The 18,159-nt window shown below is 58.1% G+C and overlaps 1 protein-coding gene across 7 annotated transcripts in view; it reads left to right on the top strand.

Annotated features, from left to right (window-relative positions):
- Positions 1–18,159, top strand: part of ARHGAP23 (Rho GTPase activating protein 23) — an 80,534-nt gene that overhangs the window by 29,472 nt on the left and 32,903 nt on the right. For 3 of the 7 annotated variants that reach the window (XM_072747384.1, XM_072747379.1, XM_072747382.1), the window contains exons 2-11: positions 5,130–5,291; positions 7,921–7,960; positions 9,176–9,274; positions 9,467–9,545; positions 9,709–9,763; positions 12,944–14,108; positions 15,749–15,904; positions 16,121–16,232; positions 16,408–16,465; positions 17,925–18,068. In XM_072747384.1, the coding sequence (XP_072603485.1) occupies positions 5,130–5,291; positions 7,921–7,960; positions 9,176–9,274; positions 9,467–9,545; positions 9,709–9,763; positions 12,944–14,108; positions 15,749–15,904; positions 16,121–16,232; positions 16,408–16,465; positions 17,925–18,068 (2,070 nt within the window). Of the gene's footprint in view, positions 1–5,129; positions 5,292–7,920; positions 7,961–8,242; positions 8,333–9,120; positions 9,275–9,466; positions 9,546–9,662; positions 9,764–11,685; positions 11,829–12,943; positions 14,109–15,748; positions 15,905–16,120; positions 16,233–16,407; positions 16,466–17,924; positions 18,069–18,159 lie in introns of those variants that run through there. The other 4 variants (XM_072747380.1, XM_072747381.1, XM_072747383.1 and 1 more) reach the window with 4 other exon arrangements.

The following is an 18,159-nucleotide window of genomic DNA, read 5'->3' as shown; positions in this document are numbered from 1 at the left end:
ACACACCTACTAGCCAAGGCCCCACCCGGGAAGGGGCCTGGGAAGAGACCGCCAGGAAGGGAGGCAGGCAGGGTCTGCCATCAACATGAGCTTCCTGTCTGACTCACATGCTGGGGGAGGGGGGTGGCCAGGTTGGAGCCCATTGTCAGCTTGGTGGTTGCCCCTCTGGGTGGAACTAATGGGCAGGGGGGTCCTGGGGAAGAGGGTTAGTCACAATTCCCTACAAGTGGTGGTGGGGATTCCACCTGCAACGTTAGGGTATATCATAACTCTGGTGTGGGGTGTTATGTGTGTTTGTGAACCAAGGAGGTACACCATCAATGTATGGAGTGTGTGTTCGGGGCAATGTGTACATGTCCTGGGCAATGTGTGCATGTCATCTAGCTGGCTTCATGGGTATCTCTGTGGGTATGTGGGGAGTGTATGGGTGGGTACCAGGGGATCTGGTGTGCTTTTAGGGACGCAGTGGGTATGCTCACAAATGTGTCTCTTTGGGGTGTGTGGACCATATATGCATGGGAGGGTGTCCAAAGTGTGTATGCATATGGAAAGGTGTCCACACACAATGTATATGTGAGGGGAATAGTGTGTTTATGTAGTGTCTGTGGATAGAGGGAGAGTGAGTGTGTGTGTGTGGATGTGAGAATATCAGGTGTATAGATGTGTGTGGGTGTGGTGTGGGTCTGCATAGGGTGGAGAGGGTGTGTGTTTACATGTGTGCATCCATGCGAGGAACATATGTGCTGGAGTGAATGTGTGTTTCTCAGGCACGTGAGGCTGGATGTGCGTGTGTGCCGTCGAGTACAAGTGCGGGCCGGTGCATCGTGAGTTTTCGTCGCGAGTGGGAGGGTGAAAGTGCGCGCGCGCCCGTGTGCAGAGTGTGCCGCGTGTGGCTGTGCGGGGGCGCTGTATCGGGCCTCCCGCGTGCATGTGGGTGTGTGTGTGGGATGGGGGCGGCCGCGCACAGGGGCCGCCCCGGAGGGGGAGGCGTCTGCCCTGCGCGACTCGCCGGCGTGTCCGGGCTCAGGCGCCTTCAGCCGGGAGGCTCGGGAGGCGCGGGAGGCGCGGAGCTGCTGCAGCCGTCCTGCCGCCGTCCGCGCGGGCCGGCCGTCCCCTCGGGGCCCCTGGGCCCCGGGCCCGCGGCTCCGGGGGGCGGGCGGGGGCCCCCGGGGCCCGGCCGCCACCCGGGGGGCCGAGGACGCCGCCGGCGGGGCGCCGAGGAACAGCCGGGGGCCCCCGCGCGGCGCGCCCCGCTCCGGAAGCCCGGCCCGCGGCGCACTGGGGCCGGGGCGGCGGCCGGGCCCGGGGGCCCCCTCCGGCCGCGGCGCTCGTGGGCAGCGCGGTGTGGCGCGTGGAGCGCGCGGGGGCCTGGGGCTGGCGCTGGGAACGCGCCGTCGGCGTGGACTGCAGCGCCCCGGAGCCGCGCTGCCTCTGGCTGCCCTGCCTCGCCCACAGCGACCGCCGCGCGCCCGGGCCGCGCCTCGCCAGGGTGAGAGCCGGGGCTGCGGGGCGGCGGGGTGGAGGTGCAGGGCAGGGGTGGGCCTCCTCGAGGCGGGTGGGGTCAGGCCGCCGGCTCCCTGGGGTCTTGGAGTTGAGTGCGCCCTGTGTCCCGGGACCCATGCCCCCAAGGGACCCATGCCCCCAAGCGCGGAGTGAGGGAGGAGCTGGAGAGATGCGGGCGAGGGTGGCAGGTTGTGGCCGGGAGCTTTTCCCGGGGCTGGAAGAGGCTCCCCAGTCTGAGTGACAGCCTCTAGGGCCTCAAACTTCTTGGTTTATAGGCAGTGGAAGGATAGAAGGGACCAGGGTTGTTTGAATAGATGCTGGGGCCTGGAGTCCTGAGGACTTTGCTGGGCAGGGAGCCCGAGTCAGAGGCAGGCAAGGGTCTTAGTAAGTGGAGTGGAGGGTACCACGCTACCCTCTCCCGGTAGGGGCCGTGGGCACAGGGGCACACAAGGGTTTCCTAGTGGGCAAAGGAGGCTGAGGTGGCAGGTAATGGGTGATCTTGGGGTGAGGACTGACAGGGCTGGAGATAGGGGGTGGGGACAGTGTGTCTGATGTCCGGGATCTACCGGGCTGGTAGGGCGTGAGTCACAGTGGGAACCATGCCCAGCATGAACGCTGTGCTCCCTGCAATGACCTCTTTATGCTCCTAGGGGGGAGGAGCAGGACTCCTGGGTTCTGGTTCCTGGTGTTGCTAACCCACCACGTGTCTAGTTCTAATTTGTGGCCCTGGGGCCATCTGCCCTCTTCCCACCGTCAGCTGGCATTTCTGGATGTCTCTTTCTTTCCTGACATGAGGCTGAGAACATTTGGAGATAGATCTGGGCTAGGAGGATGGTAATCAGTGATGTCCCCATGTCCCCTGAGCCTCTCCATCTCCATCCCCTTGTCTCTGTGCCTATCCCAGAGAAGCAGATTTAGGGATGTGTGTGAGCTAAACCCCTTCCCAGTCTAGTCACCTTTCTGTTCCCATTGTTGGCTCCTTCTCTGTTTCTGTGTCTATCACCTCCCTCCCTGTCAAGATGAGAGCCAGACCCAGTGTTGTCCCAGGACAGAGGGGAGGAGAGGAAATTTGAGCATAGTAACATGAAGGATTGAGGTTAAAATCAAAGAAGAACTTCCCACAGGGGAGCCGAGCTGCCAAATCTAGCAGTTGATGGGGACTATGGTGTCTCCTCTTCAGGCAGGGGTATAGTAGCTGTGGCAGGGGGATTACCACCCTGACATTCTCAGGAGCTGGTTGGAAGGGATGGGGGAAGGGAGACTGGGAGGAAGGAAAGGAGGAAAGGGAGAGGCAGAGATAAGGGTGGGGGTGCTGCTTGGGCCAAGGGGGGACCTGAGAGAAGAAGGCCTGCCCTGGGTTACAGCCAGGCCCTGGGAGAGTGGCACCCCCAAGGCAAGGCAGCTGGCAGCTCCAGGCAGGATGTGTGCTGGAGGAGGGGTGGGGGGCGTGCGGGGACCTGTCCCAGCCACTTCTCATCACTGGGGCAGCTGGTGGCTTAAACCTTAATCCAGGACACCAGCAAAACAATGGGCCCTGCAAACAGCCTCTCAGCTCTGAGCCGGGGCAGAGGGCGTTCAGGGGAGGCAGCCCACACTGGGGAGGAGCAGGGGCTTCTGGTAGCAGCAGTCAGGGGGCTTCCCCCAGGCCCTCTCCCCTCCCTGATCAGTTCCTTGCCAGGTCAGCAGAGATAGGAAATCCAGGGGATTTCAGACCTCAGCAGAATTCCCAGAGAAGTTTCTCCTCTGGACTCTTCAGACCCCTGGGGTTGGGGGGTGGTGTGGGGCTCAGTGGAACTGGCTGTACTATAGCCACAAGTGGAAGGAGCCGAAGGGCTATCACTGGACCTCCTGCCCCAGGCTGGAATCTCAGCCAAGGCCTCCCGGACTAGGGAGCACCCAGTTTTTGCTCAGACCCTTCAGGAGACTGTGCATTCACAACCACATCTGGTAGCTTTCCAGACAGATATGATTAGGTTGGTCTCCCTGGCCGGGGCCTCGCTTGGCCTCCTGTACCTTCCACCTAGCTATGTTTGCTGGGATTACATGAAGCAAACCTACTGCCTCTGTCATGTTTTTATTTCATCTTTTGGATACAGAAGATGTGAGGATACACCCCCTCTCCCAAGCCTTTCTGACCACTGTGCCACCTAGAAATCTCTACCCCACACAGAAATCCCTAGCAAAGGGCTGGGCCCAAGGCTGCCTTCCACCAGAAATGTGAACAGGCTGGGGAATGGATACACGAAGGAACGTCTTAGGATCAAGTCATCTGAGTGGCAAAGGTTGGGGGGAGTCCTCACCCCAGAGCTGGTGGGCTTCTTCCCTCTACACCGAGCCTGCCTTTCTCCCCCCACTCCCCACCCCTGAGGACTCCCGCCTGGTGCCAAGGAGGAGTGAAGAGGTTGAGGACTGTTGAGGGTGGGGTGGTAGGGCCTTTTTGCCCTCTGAGGTTCAGATTTTAGAGTCCTCAGGTTAGGATGCCTGAGGTTGTGGGTTAAAGAGCCCCTAGGGAGGCATCCTGGCTTTTCACCAGGCAGCCCACCCTTGTCTTCCTGCTCTGCCAATCTGCTATTCGCCTCCCTGGGCATGCAGCTCTTCGTCACCCTTCTATCACCCGCTTTCCCTCTCTGCATCTGAGCAGGGGACCTGAAGTGAGGCCTTTCTCCCCCTCTTGCCCCAGAAGCAGACCTGTGTGCCCCCAGACCCTAGTCTTCAGACATCTTCTGCCATATCATCTTGGGGAATCCTAGGCATTCCATCTGGTAGGGCCAGAGCGCAGCAGAGTGTCTCTCCCTCCACCCCCCGCCCCTGTTCCCCTCTCAGATCCAGCGAACAGCCATGCCTCTGGCTGTGCTCCGGAGCCTCTGGAAGTCAGTTTGAACAGCCTTCAGTTGTCTGATGTCCAGTCCGCTCCCTCATGGCTCTAGGCCCTTACCTGTTGCTGCTGCTGCTCCTGCAGGATGCGTGTGTGCCAGTCTGTCTGTGCATGTGTGTCTGTATTTCTGCTGCATGTGCTGTGTGCATGTGTCTGTGTGTGACTGATTAGGTGTGATTGTGTGACATACGCATGTTTGTCTACATAAGTGTGCATGTGTATAATCATTGGCGTGTCCGTCTGGGTGCACCTTTGCACCAGAGTGTGCTTGTCTGGGTGTATGGTGTGTTCTGTCTGCAGGAGTGTGTGTGGATGTGTCCGTGTCCGCAGAAGTGTGTCTGTGTCGGTGTGTGAGATTGTGCGGCAGGCAGGGATGAGCTCAGATGGCAGCAGACACTTCCCAGGCAAGAAGGCTGTGTGTCCAGCTTCCGGAGCACAGTAGGTGCTGAGCAAACATTTGCCAAACTGACCTGAATGAAAATACTTGGCTGGCTGCAGGGAATTGTTTCCCTGGAGGCAAAGGTGTCATGAGGGGAGGGAGGGGAAAGAAAGAAGCAGCTTTGGGCTAATGAAGGTGGGAGAGGAAGGAAGGGGGCAAGAAGGAGGTCAGGAGCACAGGAGAGGGCCTGGAACCCCAGGGCCCATGCACCTCACCCCGTGCCCCTGTCCCTCCTGGCTGTAGGAGGCAATGTGCAGATTTGGAAGTGTGGGCCACACGGCCACTCAGCCCTGTCTCCCTGTGCTCCCACAGCTGCCACTGGGCCCAAGAGATGGGTGCTCCCCTGGGCGCCCCCTCCCCTGGCAAGGGCCGCGGACACTGCTGCTGCACAAAAGTCTCCAGGATGGCTTTGGCTTCACCTTGCGCCACTTCATCGTGTACCCGCCAGAGTCAGCCGTGCACTGTAGCCTGAAGGTACACCCGACCTGCCCACTGCCCTGCCCTGTCCTAAGGAAGCTTTAATGGGGCGAGGGGGAATTCCTTCACACCGACCCCTCCATAGCCTTTCTTCTGTGGCCTGGGAGGAGGGTCACTGAGAGGTAGAGATGGCCCTGGCTGGGTCATATGCATTGTATGCTTGTGGACAAGCTCCCTAACTACCCTGGGTTTGGTCTTCCCAGGAGAAGGGGCAGAGTGGATGGTTCTGGGCAAGGAACTTTTGGAGGGAGCCGGGATGCTCATGCCCACCCCTAGACTCTTGGCTTCTGGAAAGTGAATAACCTTCTCGGAGAAATGGAGTTCCCAGGACTCTTGGTCTTCTTTGGCCGCTTCTGAGCTGGGTTTGTTGCCCCCTCCCTAGCCTGAACTCCTGGAGAATCTGTCCTAACACACCTCTGGGACTCTCCTGGAGTGGCCCAGCCCGTACCAGGCTGGGAGAAGGGGGCCCTGGGTTCCAATCCTGGTGCAGCTCCTAATTCCCTATGGATCTTGGGGGCCTCTCAGGCCTCTCTGGGCTCCATTTCTCCTGTTGTAACATGAGGGCATTTATCTCCTTGACCCCTAAGAGCCCTTCTGGCCCTAATATAAATATCAGGTTCTCCAAGACCAGGAACCAGGGCTGCTATGCCCAACTGACAATGTGGCCGGGGCAGGGGGGGGCTCCCTGACCATGAAGGAGGTGAAGCAGGCATGCAGGAAGATGTGGGGGGCTCTAGGCAGGAACCAGGGCTCCCCCTGAGGGCTCTGAGACCTCCCCTGCCTCTCTTCCAGCAGGGGAGGAGACAGATTTATTTTGGAGTCAATGAACCCGGTTCTCCCCTACCCTCAGGGCTGGGATCAGCTGTTGGGGGCTCTCCCTTGAGGAGCTTGGTCCCACCTGCCAGCCTTGCATTTCGTGGCCTGTGTCTATGGACTTGCTTGGTTCTCTTTGTGTGCAGTTGAGTGCACAGTATACTGGTCATGTGCATGTATGTTTGTCTATCTGGACATGTGCATGTGAGTATCTGTAGAAATGCATCTTGTGTACATGTCGCTGTGTACCTTCATCCATGTCTGAATCTGGGAGTACCTGCATGAACTCTTCTCATTGGCTGCAGCCATGCTTCAGAGTGTAAGTGGAGGGTGATGGTGTCTGAGAGGGGCCCAACCCCCCCAGCCTTGAAACCCGAAGACCCCAGCGTCCTGGGTCCCTGCCCTGGAACCTCCAGTCCTTCCTTTCTTTTACTCCAGAATGTCCCTTCTGCCTGGCCCCAGCTACCTTCTCTCAGGGGACCTTGCTGAGGGGTGAATGGGGCAGAAGCAGCCCGAGTGGTCTAGGCTGGGTGGTGGACCTGTCTCAGAGAGACCTCGCTCCTGTGGGGTGCTGGAAAACCCTAGGCAGGGCAGGGCAGAGCAGGGACAGGCTCCATCCCGTTTCCAGAAACTGCCCAGGGCTGGGAGCCCACAGGGAGCTCAGCCATCTAAATGCATCCATCTGCCTCTGCCACCAGCTCACTCTGCTGTCAGCTCACATCAGCAGGCACGCACTCCATGTGGGGAGGGCAGGGGCCAAGGGACTGCTCTCCAGCAGTGCCCAGCAGCCTTTGTGTCCCGGCTGGGGTGCCAAAGAGTCCTGGGTTTCAGCCCTGGTTCTGCTACCGTCCCTGAGTGGCCTTGGACAAGTCACACCCCGTCATCTGCTGTGGAATGGATGGTCTGCAGGAGAGTAGTAGATAAGATGACAGCAAACATCGCATCTAGCTCTAATGTACCACATCCTGCTACCTTGTCCTGTCTCTCTGACCTTCTTCTCTTTCTCTCATTTCTGTTTCCTCCCCAAATCCAGTCCTCTTCCTCTAACTACTGGGATGATCCCTAATGCCTCCCTAGTAGGGCTCCTGGACTCCATTTCTTAGCCCTGCTAGATGCTAGACTCCTTTTCCCTAACTGGTATTTCTCATCTGCTCTCTCCCACCCAGGAACCTTCACTGGCTCCCTCTTTCTCTCCTTTCACACCCGGATGCTTTAGTCTGGCTTCTGTCACTTGCTGGTGTTGCTTTCTTTCTCCTTCAGCTCAGCTGATCCAATCCCACAATTGCTTGCTTCTTTCTCCCACCCAGTGCCTGCATACCCCCTTCCCTCCCCCACAACGCCCTCCCCCCTCCCTCCCCAAACATGCCTTAAAATCCCCTCCCCCAGAGGGGTGCTAATCAGGCCTTCCCTTCCATTCTCTATGAGCTGATAGCCACCGTTTGCACTTGTCCTGCCTGCTTATCTGTGTCTGCCTGAATTCTCTCTGTGAGTTAGCATGTTTGGAACCTCCTCCATCGGGCTTTGAGCTCCCCAAGGGAAGGGGTCATGGGTCCCCCCATTGAATTGGGGGCTTTCAGATGGCTGAGATACAAGGCTGTGGGATCAGCAGTCATGAGAGAGGGTTCATGTTACTGGGGAAGATTGCTTGGGGCTTGATGTCCCTGCTGACACCCCTCCCGCGCCTTCTGGGTCCTGGGCTAGTTGCAGGAAGATAAGAGGGAGGCTGCTGGGTGGGGGAGCTTGAGGGGCCCGCCTGGGTGTTGCTGCTGATCGCTGGATAGAGGCCCCACACCTACCTCTCTGTCCCCCACAGGAGGAAGAGAATGGAGGCCGAGGAGGAGGAGGAGGAGGAGGTAAGGAGTGGTGAGGGTGGGTGCTAAGGCTGGGGCTGAGCTGGGGCCTGTCCTCCCTCTCTACCCCAAATCAGCCTGGATTTTATTGTCCCTCACCCCCAAACCTCGGCCCTGACTTTTTTTTCCATCTTTTCTCTTTTCTGTGTCTACTCTGGATATCTGTGCTCTCTCTCTTTCTCTCTCTCTCTCAATCTCTCTCTCTCGACCCTACTTTTCTTTTCTCACATTTCTCTCCCTCTGGGCCTGTTCATTTCACACTCGGGGTGGCACTTTGGAGAGCAGAGGCCTTTCTAAGACCTGGCCCCTGCCCCTGGAAGTTACTCCCAGCCTAGACTGAGGCACAGACAGGGTTGCAGAGCCTGGGGGCTAGTGGTAGGAAGAAACTGACCAATGGCTGTCCTCAGGGACAGAGACACTGGGGTTCTATTGGGTATAAGGGGAGCCTTGAAGTCTTTATCTTTTCAGATGTGGGCCTAACTCCCCTGGCTGTCACCCTTGCTAGGCCAGAGGGCCCCTTTCTGCCACCCAGGGTATTTAAGACGGGCAGCCTTCTTTTTCTGCCACTGGAGCTTCTGCTGGGAAGCCATGGCAACACTGTCTTCCCGAGTCCCCATCACAGAGGCCCATGGGGGTGAGGGCAAGAGCCAGCTGACCTAGAACAGGCCCATTTCTCTGATGGAGACAGCAGCAGAGGATAATTGCTGGGGTGTCATGTGATGTCGCATGGAGGCAAGCGTCCATCTCAGGATCTTTAGGCCTCTGCTTAGAGCCCCCTTGACCTTGGGCAAGGGGGAGGGTGGGATGTGTGGGGATTGATTGGGAGCTGCAGGGCCTTTCTACGGCTCCCCCAGGTCTGTGGGCATGGACGTTCTGCATGTGTGGGTGTCCACTCCACTGGCTGGGCAGCTGCAGGAGGGCAAGGCCCACATGTGTCCTTCCTTATAAGTCTCCTTTCTGGCAGAGTGCTAAGATGTGAGAGGCATCTGAGGAGTGACTTTGATATGTCCGTGGAGGTTTTCGTCCACATGGGTTTTTGTTCTCCCAGGGTTGTGTCCCTTTGTCTCCTCCAAATGCATCCCTGTCTCTGTGAATGTGTGGACCCATGTTTGTGTCTGTGTGAGTGTGATCATTCTCTGAGTGTGTGTCCCCTGTGTGTATAGCTGTGCGTGTGACCTTCAGCGGCCACCCCCAGCTAACCTGGCTGATGCTCACCAGGACCCTCCCCCCGGCACCACCGCCTGGAGCCCATGGATACCATCTTTGTCAAGAACGTGAAGGATGACGGCCCTGCCCATAGAGCGGGGCTTCGCACAGGTGAGCTGTCCCAGTGGCCCAGCTCATTGTACTTCTCTGGTTGTACTTCTGGTTAAGGATAGGATTCTCAGATCCGGGTGTTGGGGAAGCGCCTGTCCTGGCACCATCATCCATACCTGAGACAGGGGTTCTCAGGAGAAGCTACTGCTGCCCCTTGGCCTGCTCACGTGTGACCCTGCCCTTCTTCTCCAGGGGACCGGCTGGTGAAGGTGAATGGGGAGAGCGTCATTGGGAAGACCTACTCCCAGGTCATAGCTCTGATCCAGAATAGGTGAGCGCCCCCTGCCTCCCTTCTCCTGTAATAGCTCCCAGCCTACTTACTGAGTCCCTGCACCTCACCCCCTTGACCCTGGGGGTGCCCTGGCGACCAGGATCCCTGTTCTCCCAGACCCTGTTGCCTCAGCCTGGCCTGACCCCCTGCCCTGTCTCTGTAGCGATGATACTCTGGAGCTCTCCATCATGCCCAAGGACGAGGATATCCTCCAGCTGGTGAGTCCTGCCCTGCTATCTGAGGTGGAGGGCCCTGGGGCCTGTGGGCAGGATACAGCCCTTCTTCTTGGGCCTCCCTTCTACATTGGACACTTTGGGAGGCAAAGAAGAGTGTAGGGGGTGCAGCACCAACCCACTATTGCCCAACTGGGGATGCCAGGCCCATCCCTGGGCTGGGGCTGGTTGTTGCTTCATTCAGGGCTGCTCTATGCTGGGGGAGGGGGAGGCTCTGGCCTTGGCAGGCAGGATTCTTGCCAGGGTATCTGGAAGGAGGTGGCCCAGCGGGCCCTGCCAGACTGGCATGTTCTTGTCGGCTCCCATGAGCCTGTTCTCCACACCCCCTCCCTGCCTGGCCCTGAGTGAGCATGTCTCCTGTAGATGTGTCCACACATACACATGTATACACACACACAGCACATTCCACCCCACCCTACCCCACTCCACCTTCAAGTGCTCTTGTTCATATAATATACCATGAACCACTTGGTACGCTAGCAGAACATGCTAGATACACAGTCACACAACATAACCTCACAGCACCTACCCTTCATCCAGCACACCCTACACTACAGGACGTGATAACATGCAGTAAACCAGCTATATCATACCAGTCATGTGCCATGACACAAACAACCTCTCAGTGCTGCGCACGGGCACATACCCACACATACTGAAGCATCACCATACACAAACCTCAAAATAGCACAACGTGTTCCTCAGTGTCTCAGTTCCCCACAACATACCACGAGGTGTCAAAACACACGGACTCTGACTTCTTACCACAATATGAAAACTCGCTGATATTACAGATACTCTCTGTTGTCATGGCACGTATGCCCACGGACATCACAGCATGCTCCGGCCCAACATGTCAGCCCAGTAACCAAAACTTACACTATGGTGATACCCCAGATGCCCCTTCCCGCACCTGGGTGCATCAGCACACCCAGAACTCGCCCTGGGCCACCACACACAGAGCGGTACCCAGGACTAACGTGTATATCTGTCTGCCCCACAGGCTCTGTGCCCTGAGACACACACATACATGTGCACACACACATGCTGTCTCTGTGCACCCCAACTTCAGTCCTGGCCCAGAGCCCAGGGCAGTCCTCTCTGCCCAGTGTCCAGTTTCCTGATCTCATGGGTCTCAGCCAGATGCCAGCTTGCTTGCCCCCAAGGTCACGGCCCCCTGGGGGGGAGGCTGAGGGCCAAACCCAGGAGGCCCTGGGAGCCGCCGTGCTGGCTTCTGCCCTGAACACACTCTCATAATCACTGTAATCACAGTGCCATGCCTGGCACAGAGCCCTTCTGGGAACCTCCGCCCTCTGACCTGGATTGTCCCCCTTGTCCTTCCTGGGGAGGGGGAGGTAAGGCTGGAGGCCCAGAGAGATGAAGGAACTCGCAAACCTCCCAAACTCCGCAAGTCTCAAAGGCCCTGTGGGTATGCTTCCCCCAGGCGGAGGCGAGGCAAGCAATGAGGGAGTGACCGCCAGCCAGCGCTGGAGGAGGACAGGGGTGGGGACAGAGCAGCAGCCTTGAGCTCTTTTCTAGAGATCTGAGAGGTTTGAGATCGAGGTGGGAAGGCAGCCCCAGATGTTAGCATCTGGGGCCCTCCGCTGCCGCCCCCCACCCTGGGCCAGCCCGAGGGTGGGGCCCAGGCATTCCTGTGGTTGGGAGCCAAAGCTGGGGGCCAATGGGGCCTCGGCAGCTGCTGACGCCACCGCCGACGCGGCGAGGCCCCTCCACACCCATCTTCCCCTCCCTCCTCCTCCTCCCGCCAGCAGAGAGAGAGAGAGAGAGAGAGAGAGAGAGAGAGAGAGAGCTTGCGCGCGAGCGGGAGCACGAGCACGAGCGCCGGTGGGGGCGGAGGGCAGGCGCTGGGAGCCAGACTGGGGGTGTGGGGGGGGAACGGAGGCTAGGCCAGCACAGTGGTCAGTGGGGGTTAGCCCGAAGGAGCCTGGGAGGCCGGAGGCTGGCCGAGATGCTGCCGCCGCCACCGCCACCGCCTTGATGCGGGGAGCCTGGGGAGCCTGGGGAGCCGGCAGGATGGCAGGAGGGAGAGGTATGTGAGTGTTGCCGACTGGGTGTGTGGGTCTGGAGGGGGCTGAGTGTGTGTGTGTGTGGGGGGTGTGGTCTAACTTGTCTTCAGCACATGATGTGTGTGCCTGGGACTGGAGGTATAGTTATTTGTGTGTGTGTATGTGTCTCATTGTGTTTCGTTGTGTGTGTGTGTCTTTGGGTGTGTGTTTTCCGGTATCTCCTTGTGGTGTGGCACATGCACGCGCTTGCGCATGTGTGAGTGTGTCTGTGTGTTTCACCCTCCCAGCCTTTGATACTTCACCCTGCAATAGGCCCCTGCGCACCCATGGGCCAGGCCAGGCCAGGGCCACAAGGCCGCCGTCCCTGGGGGCTGCCTCCTTTTTTGGCTGGGCCTGGGCACTGGGCCTGTCACTCCTCAGCAATGCAGCGTCAGCCTCAGCTCCCAGGGCCAGATTCCAGGCCTAGGGTGGCAGGAGGTGGCCCAGGGCCCCTTAGGCAGTCTGGCCCCTCCCCTAAGCCTGGCCTAGAGGGAGCAAGAGATGGGCAAGTTTCTCCTCACTCCAGAGGCCCAGGAGCCAGGCCCCAGCTCCCTGCCTGGGGGAGGGACAGAGGGACAGCTGGGCTTTCCCAGCCCACCCCACTGTGGACACACCCCTTAGTCGGCTTTTTTCTGTCTCTGGCCACCTCGACTGGTCTCTGGTGGGGTTTCCCAGCTCTGCCAGAGGGACTGTGGATACTGCTGGATGTCAGGAAGCAAGGAGGCAGCTGAGGCCAGTGTGGGGGAAGGACCCCAGAAAACAGATGTCGGAATGTTTGTGGCTAAAGGCAGTCCTTGTCATAAGTCTTAGAGAAATCCTGGCTCTTTCTCCAGTGAAAGAGAGTGTTTGTGTGTGTGTGTGTGTGTGTGTGTGTGTGTGACAGAGAGACTCCCAAAGGCCTCTAATTTCTTTGTTCTCTCCCTTCCTTCCACTTGACTCTCTGTGGAGCATGCCCTCCTTCCCCCACCCACTCAGGGCTCCCCTGCTTGGTCTGTTCCTTCAGTCCCCTTCCCCAGGGTCCTGATCTCCCACGGGTGCTGTAGCCCTGCTTTGTGGGACTTGTCTCACCCTGCTCACCTGCCTTTGTGTCCCTGGTCAGGCCTACTCCCAGGACGCCTACCTGAAGGGGAACGAGCCGTATTCTGGAGAGGCCCGGAGCATCCCAGAGCCACCCCCAATCTGCTACCCTCGCAAGACTTATGCCCCACCAGCCCGGGTCTCCACCTGGGCCACTATGGTGCCTGAGCCCCTCTCAGCACTGCCCAGTGACCCCCGGAGTCCTGTTGCCTGGAGCGACCCGGGGCCCCGCGTCCCTTCCACCGCCCGTTCCCATCTGGACACCTCTTCCTCCGGGATGAGCCAGCCCCGCCCCAGCCCTGGTGCCTTCCCCCGCCTCCCCCCGGAGCCCCGGATGCCCCGTGCCTTCCCTGAGCCTGGCAGCCGAGTGCCCCCCAGCAGACTGGAGTGCCAGCAGGCCTTGTCACACTGGCTGTCAAACCAGGTACCCCGCAGGGCGGGGGAGAGACGGTGCCCTGCCATGCCCCCCCGGGCCCGCAGTGCCTCCCAGGACCGGTTAGAGGAAGTGACTGCCCACCACCCATGGCCCTGCTCCACCTCCCAGGGTGCCTTGAGCCAGTTGGGCCAGGAAGGCTGGCACCGAGCTCGCTCAGACGACTACTTGAGCCGGGCCACCCGCTCGGCTGAGGCACTGGGGCCAGGTGCACTGGTATCACCCCGTTTTGAGCGCTGCGGCTGGGCTTCCCAGCGTCCGTCTGCCCGCACCTCTGCCTGCCCACCCAGGGACCTTCCCGCACCCCAGGCCCCACCCACACCTGGTCTGCAAGGCCTGGACGACATTGGGTACATTGGATACCGGAGCTACAGTCCATCATTCCAGCGCCGGACTGGCCTCTTGCATGCACTCTCCTTCCGGGACTCACCATTTGGGGGGCTACCCACCTTCAACTTGGCCCAGTCCCCAGCATCATTCCCACCGGAGGCCTCCGAACCACCAAGGGTTGTCCGCCCAGAACCTGGCACCCGGGCTCTGGAGCCTCCCACTGAGGATCGCCGTGACGAAGTGGTCCTGAGGCAAAAGCCTCCCACAGGCCGCAAGGTCCAGCTGCCCCCTGCAAGACAGATGAACCTTGGGTTTGGTGAAGAGTCCCCAGAGCCAGAGACCAGTGGGCGCGTGGAACGCTTGGGCAGGAAGATGGCCCCTTTGGCCACTACCGAAGATTCTCTGGCTTCCATCCCCTTCATTGGTGAGTGATGGTACAGGGGGCTTGGGAGATTTGGTCATTTGTGCCCTGTTGTACCCCACCCACCTGTCACACGGGTGAAACTCTGGGTTGAGTGCTGTTAAGATCAGTCTGTTTCTCTGTCCATCCATCCATTCGTCCATCCATCCATCCTTCTGTGCTGTCTTGTATCCTATCATCCTTTCTCCTGTTCGTTTCTCCCAGCCGTCTTCCCTCCCTCCCTTCTCTTCTTCCTTCTCTCGCTCTCTCCCTCTTTCTCTTCAGCTCTGTTTTTATTTCTCCTTCTGTCTTGCCTCGCTTCTTTCCCTCCCTTCTTCCTTTTGCCCGCCCACCCACCTAGTCATCATTTATCTTCTTTCCTCCTCCCTTTCTTTCTCCCTCCTCCCTTTGTCCATTCATATTTCTTCCTTCCATTCTTTCTTTTTTCTATCCTTCCTTTGTTCCTTTCACTCCTTGTTCCTTCCATCCACCCTCCATCCATCCATTCATGCAACAAATATTTGTGTTAGGCACTGTGCGAGGTTCCGTGCTTTCCTGGAGTGTGTGGTCCAGCAGCGGGGACAGATGATCAGACAAGAACAAACCCATGGTGTGTGTGTGATGGAAGTACAGGAAACTCTAGGAGACAGAGAAGGGTGACATGGCCAAATTGAGGCGTGGTAGCCAAGGAGAGAATCTTGAAGAAAGGAGGTTAGAGCTAAGATTTGAAGGATGAGAAGGAGTTAGCTGGGGGGAGACTATCAAGGAAGAGAATAGAATATACCAAGACTCTGAAGTGAGAGAGGCAGGCTGCCCTTCTAGGTCATGAGAGGGGCCATGTCATTCTCTGGGGAAGTTTGGACTTTATCCTGAGAGCAGAGGAGGCACTGAAAGTTTGCTGCCAGGGAAACAGATGTTGGGTAAGGAAGAGGCCAGGTGATTCCCAGGTTTCTGGCCTAGCTAGAGGTTGTGCCTCACCTCCATATTGGGAATGAGAATAGGGCAGGAAAAGGCTTAGGGTTTGCTACTGTGTCATGAGGGTGCAGGATGGGCTGGGCTGGGTCTAGGGGCTTTAGAGAAAGACCAGATGCAAGATCATGAGACTGGGAGCCAGGAGCCGAGAGATGGTGCCTACAGCTGAGCATGGTGAGCTCACCCTATGTGTAGTCATGGGAGTGAGGGAGAAGAGGCCAGACCAGGGAGGGGAGACCCAGCCCTGACCTTCCCTGGCCAGCCTTTGGTCTGAGTAGGCAGACACAGCCTTTAGTAAGTTCCTGGTCTAGGAACCAGAGCACCAAGCTCGCTCAGACGAGAGGTGAAGCCTTTATTTTCAAATTGTTCCTAGTCTGAGGGAGAAACATAGCACCTGCCCTCAAGGAACCCCCAACCGATGGATGAGGCGGTCTTTATTCTCAAGAGACTCTCAGTCTAGAAGCCCAGTCTAGGGAGGGTGGGTCAATCTCATGCCTGGGTCATCTCGGTGTGAAGGGGGAGGGGGACTGAGCCTCCATGCCCACAGTCTAGGAGGGTGGGGACCCTTGGCCCTGGGCATATTGCCAGCAGGGCCTTGGGAATGTGATCTGGTCCTGGACATGAGGCTGGGGGTGGGAGGCAGGCAGGCTTAGCTTTCTGCCACCTTTTGCCAGCACTCCCTCTGCTTGCAGATGAACCCACCAGCCCCAGCATTGACCTCCAAGCCAAGCACGTCCCTGCCTCTGCTGTGGTCTCCAGCGCCATGAATTCAGCCCCTGTCCTGGGCACCAGCCCATCCTCCCCAACCTTCACCTTTGCTCTCGGCCGCCATTACTCCCAGGACTGCAGTGAGTGCTCCCTGAATCCCAGCCCATCCTGTCCCTGGCTGCTTGGCCCTCAGAGGTCTCTGCCGGGCCTGCTGCCTGATGTCTGGCCTCTTCCTGCTGGCTTCTGCTACCCCAGGGCCCCATGGGTAAAGTCACCTCCTGGCCCTGCAGGGCTCCAGGGAAGTCCCTGCCCCACCACCCTGCTGACCTTGTGGCCCAATGTGGGCGGCTTTGCAGGTAGCATCAAGGCCGGCCGCCGCTCCTCCTACCTTCTGGCCATCACCACCGAGCGCTCCAAGTCCTGTGACGATGGGCTCAACACCTTCCGGGAAGAGGGCAGGGCTCTGAGGTGAGGACAGGGTGTGAGCATCCCAGCCACCCCAACTGGGCTGTGATGGGACATTTGGCTCTGCTGTCCTCCAGGGCAATGAGTTCCCTCCTGGGAAGGCTTCTGAGCCTTGGGACTTGGGGGGAAGTCCCAGCTGCGCTTCCTACATCCCTCACACTCAGTTCTCACTTCCCAGACGCCTGCCAAACCGGGTACCCAGCCTACGGATGCTGCGAAGCTTCTTCACTGACGGGGTGAGTGGTGAGTGTGTGTGAGAGCAAGAATGTTGGGTGGGGGGCGCTGGAAGTGACCGATGCTTCAGCTCTGAAGTCCAGTCTTGGAGTGACACCCCTGACAAGAAGTGGTGCACTCTGGCTCCTGTCTCCCTTCCCCCTGCTGTGCCCGACCCCCCTCACGTTAGCCATGGGGGCTCTCTGCCATCACTTAAAGACACCTGCACCCTCCCACCCAAGACACCTGCACCCTCCCACCCTGTCTTTCTCCCATCGAGAATGTCCTTTCCACACACACCCCTCCATAGCCATGTGACTCACTTTGTTACTTTCTTCAGGTTTTTTCTGAGATTTCAAGTCTTCACCCCTGACATTTCATGCCTCTCTTCACCACCTAGGCTTTTTTCCTTAGCACTCCTCATGGGATACCATGCATACATCTGTCTCCTTGCTTGCCTGTCTCCCAGCTAGAATGTAAGCTCCCTGAGGACAGGGATTTCATTTGGCTTGCTTATTCCCGTGGGTCGCTAAAACTGCCTTCCCTGTGCAGCATTGGGCAGTAACTGCGTGGTGTCTTCAGGGGACAAGGGGACACTGGAAAGGAGGGGGACACAGCATTGAGAGTGATGGATGGGCTGGAGTTCCCAGGCTCCACCCCTGGGGACCACACAGGGTCAGTTCGTTGTTGTTGTTGTTGTTGTTTAAATTTATTTATTCATGAAAGATATATATAGAGAGGCAGAGACATAGGCAGAGGGAGAAGCAGGCTCCCTGCGGGGAGCCCGATGTGGAACTCCATCCCAGGACCCTGGGATCACGAACCAAGCCAAAGGCAGATGCTCAACCACTGAGCCACCTGGGTGCCCCTAGGGTCAGTTCTGAAATGGCCTTCACTCTGTGATTGTAGATGGACTGGAAAAGCCATTTTGATTTCATACCCTCAGTATCTTTGGTTCATTTGACACCTTGAGGACATTGTCACCTGCCTTATTCCTTATCACTTCCTCTGCTTACTTAACTCTCCCTTGACCTGTCACTTCTGTTGCTGGAGTCTTGTTGACACTATCACTTCCTCTGTTTAACTCCTTGTGGACATGACTACCTGCTCCACTAACTCAGCCTCTGTTGATGTTTCTACTTCCTCTGTTTATTTAACTCCATGTTGACACAATCACTTCCTCTGTTTCCTTAGTTTCTTCAAGTCTGTAAAATGACAGGAGGTTCCAGATTGGCTTTTCTAGCGTGATGAGGCATGAGGTCGGCATGGCCTTTCCTCCTTTCTGGTTTCCTTGGCACATACGTCCCGTGACCTCAGCACGGTGGTTCAGAAAGGGCATGTGGGGCCCGTGAGGCCACACAGCATAGCAGAGCATACCACAGGCATATCCCAGGCCTGTGTGACTGTGTGAGGTCCATGGGGCTCCTGGCATGCTGGCACTGTGGGAGTCACCCTAAGTTGCCCTCTGTTGTCTCACCACAGTCCTTGGATAGCTGGGGCACTTCTGAAGATGCCGATGTTCCCTCTAAGCGACACTCCACCTCTGACCTCTCGGATGCAACCTTCAGTGATATCAGGAGAGAAGGCTGGTTGTATTATAAGCAGGTCCTCACCAAGAAGGGGAAGGTAAGGTAGTTGCCAGAATGAGACAGAGGTGGATGGAAACCATCTCTGGCGGAACTCTTCAGCGTCTACACCTACCCCACAGCCTCTGGAG

Source organism: Vulpes vulpes, chromosome 2, assembly GCF_048418805.1.
Source record: "Vulpes vulpes isolate BD-2025 chromosome 2, VulVul3, whole genome shotgun sequence".
Classification (NCBI taxonomy): Eukaryota; Metazoa; Chordata; class Mammalia; order Carnivora; family Canidae; genus Vulpes; species Vulpes vulpes.
The sequence above is the reverse complement of the archived record's forward strand: the minus strand, read 5'-3'. Positions and strand labels throughout refer to the sequence as shown.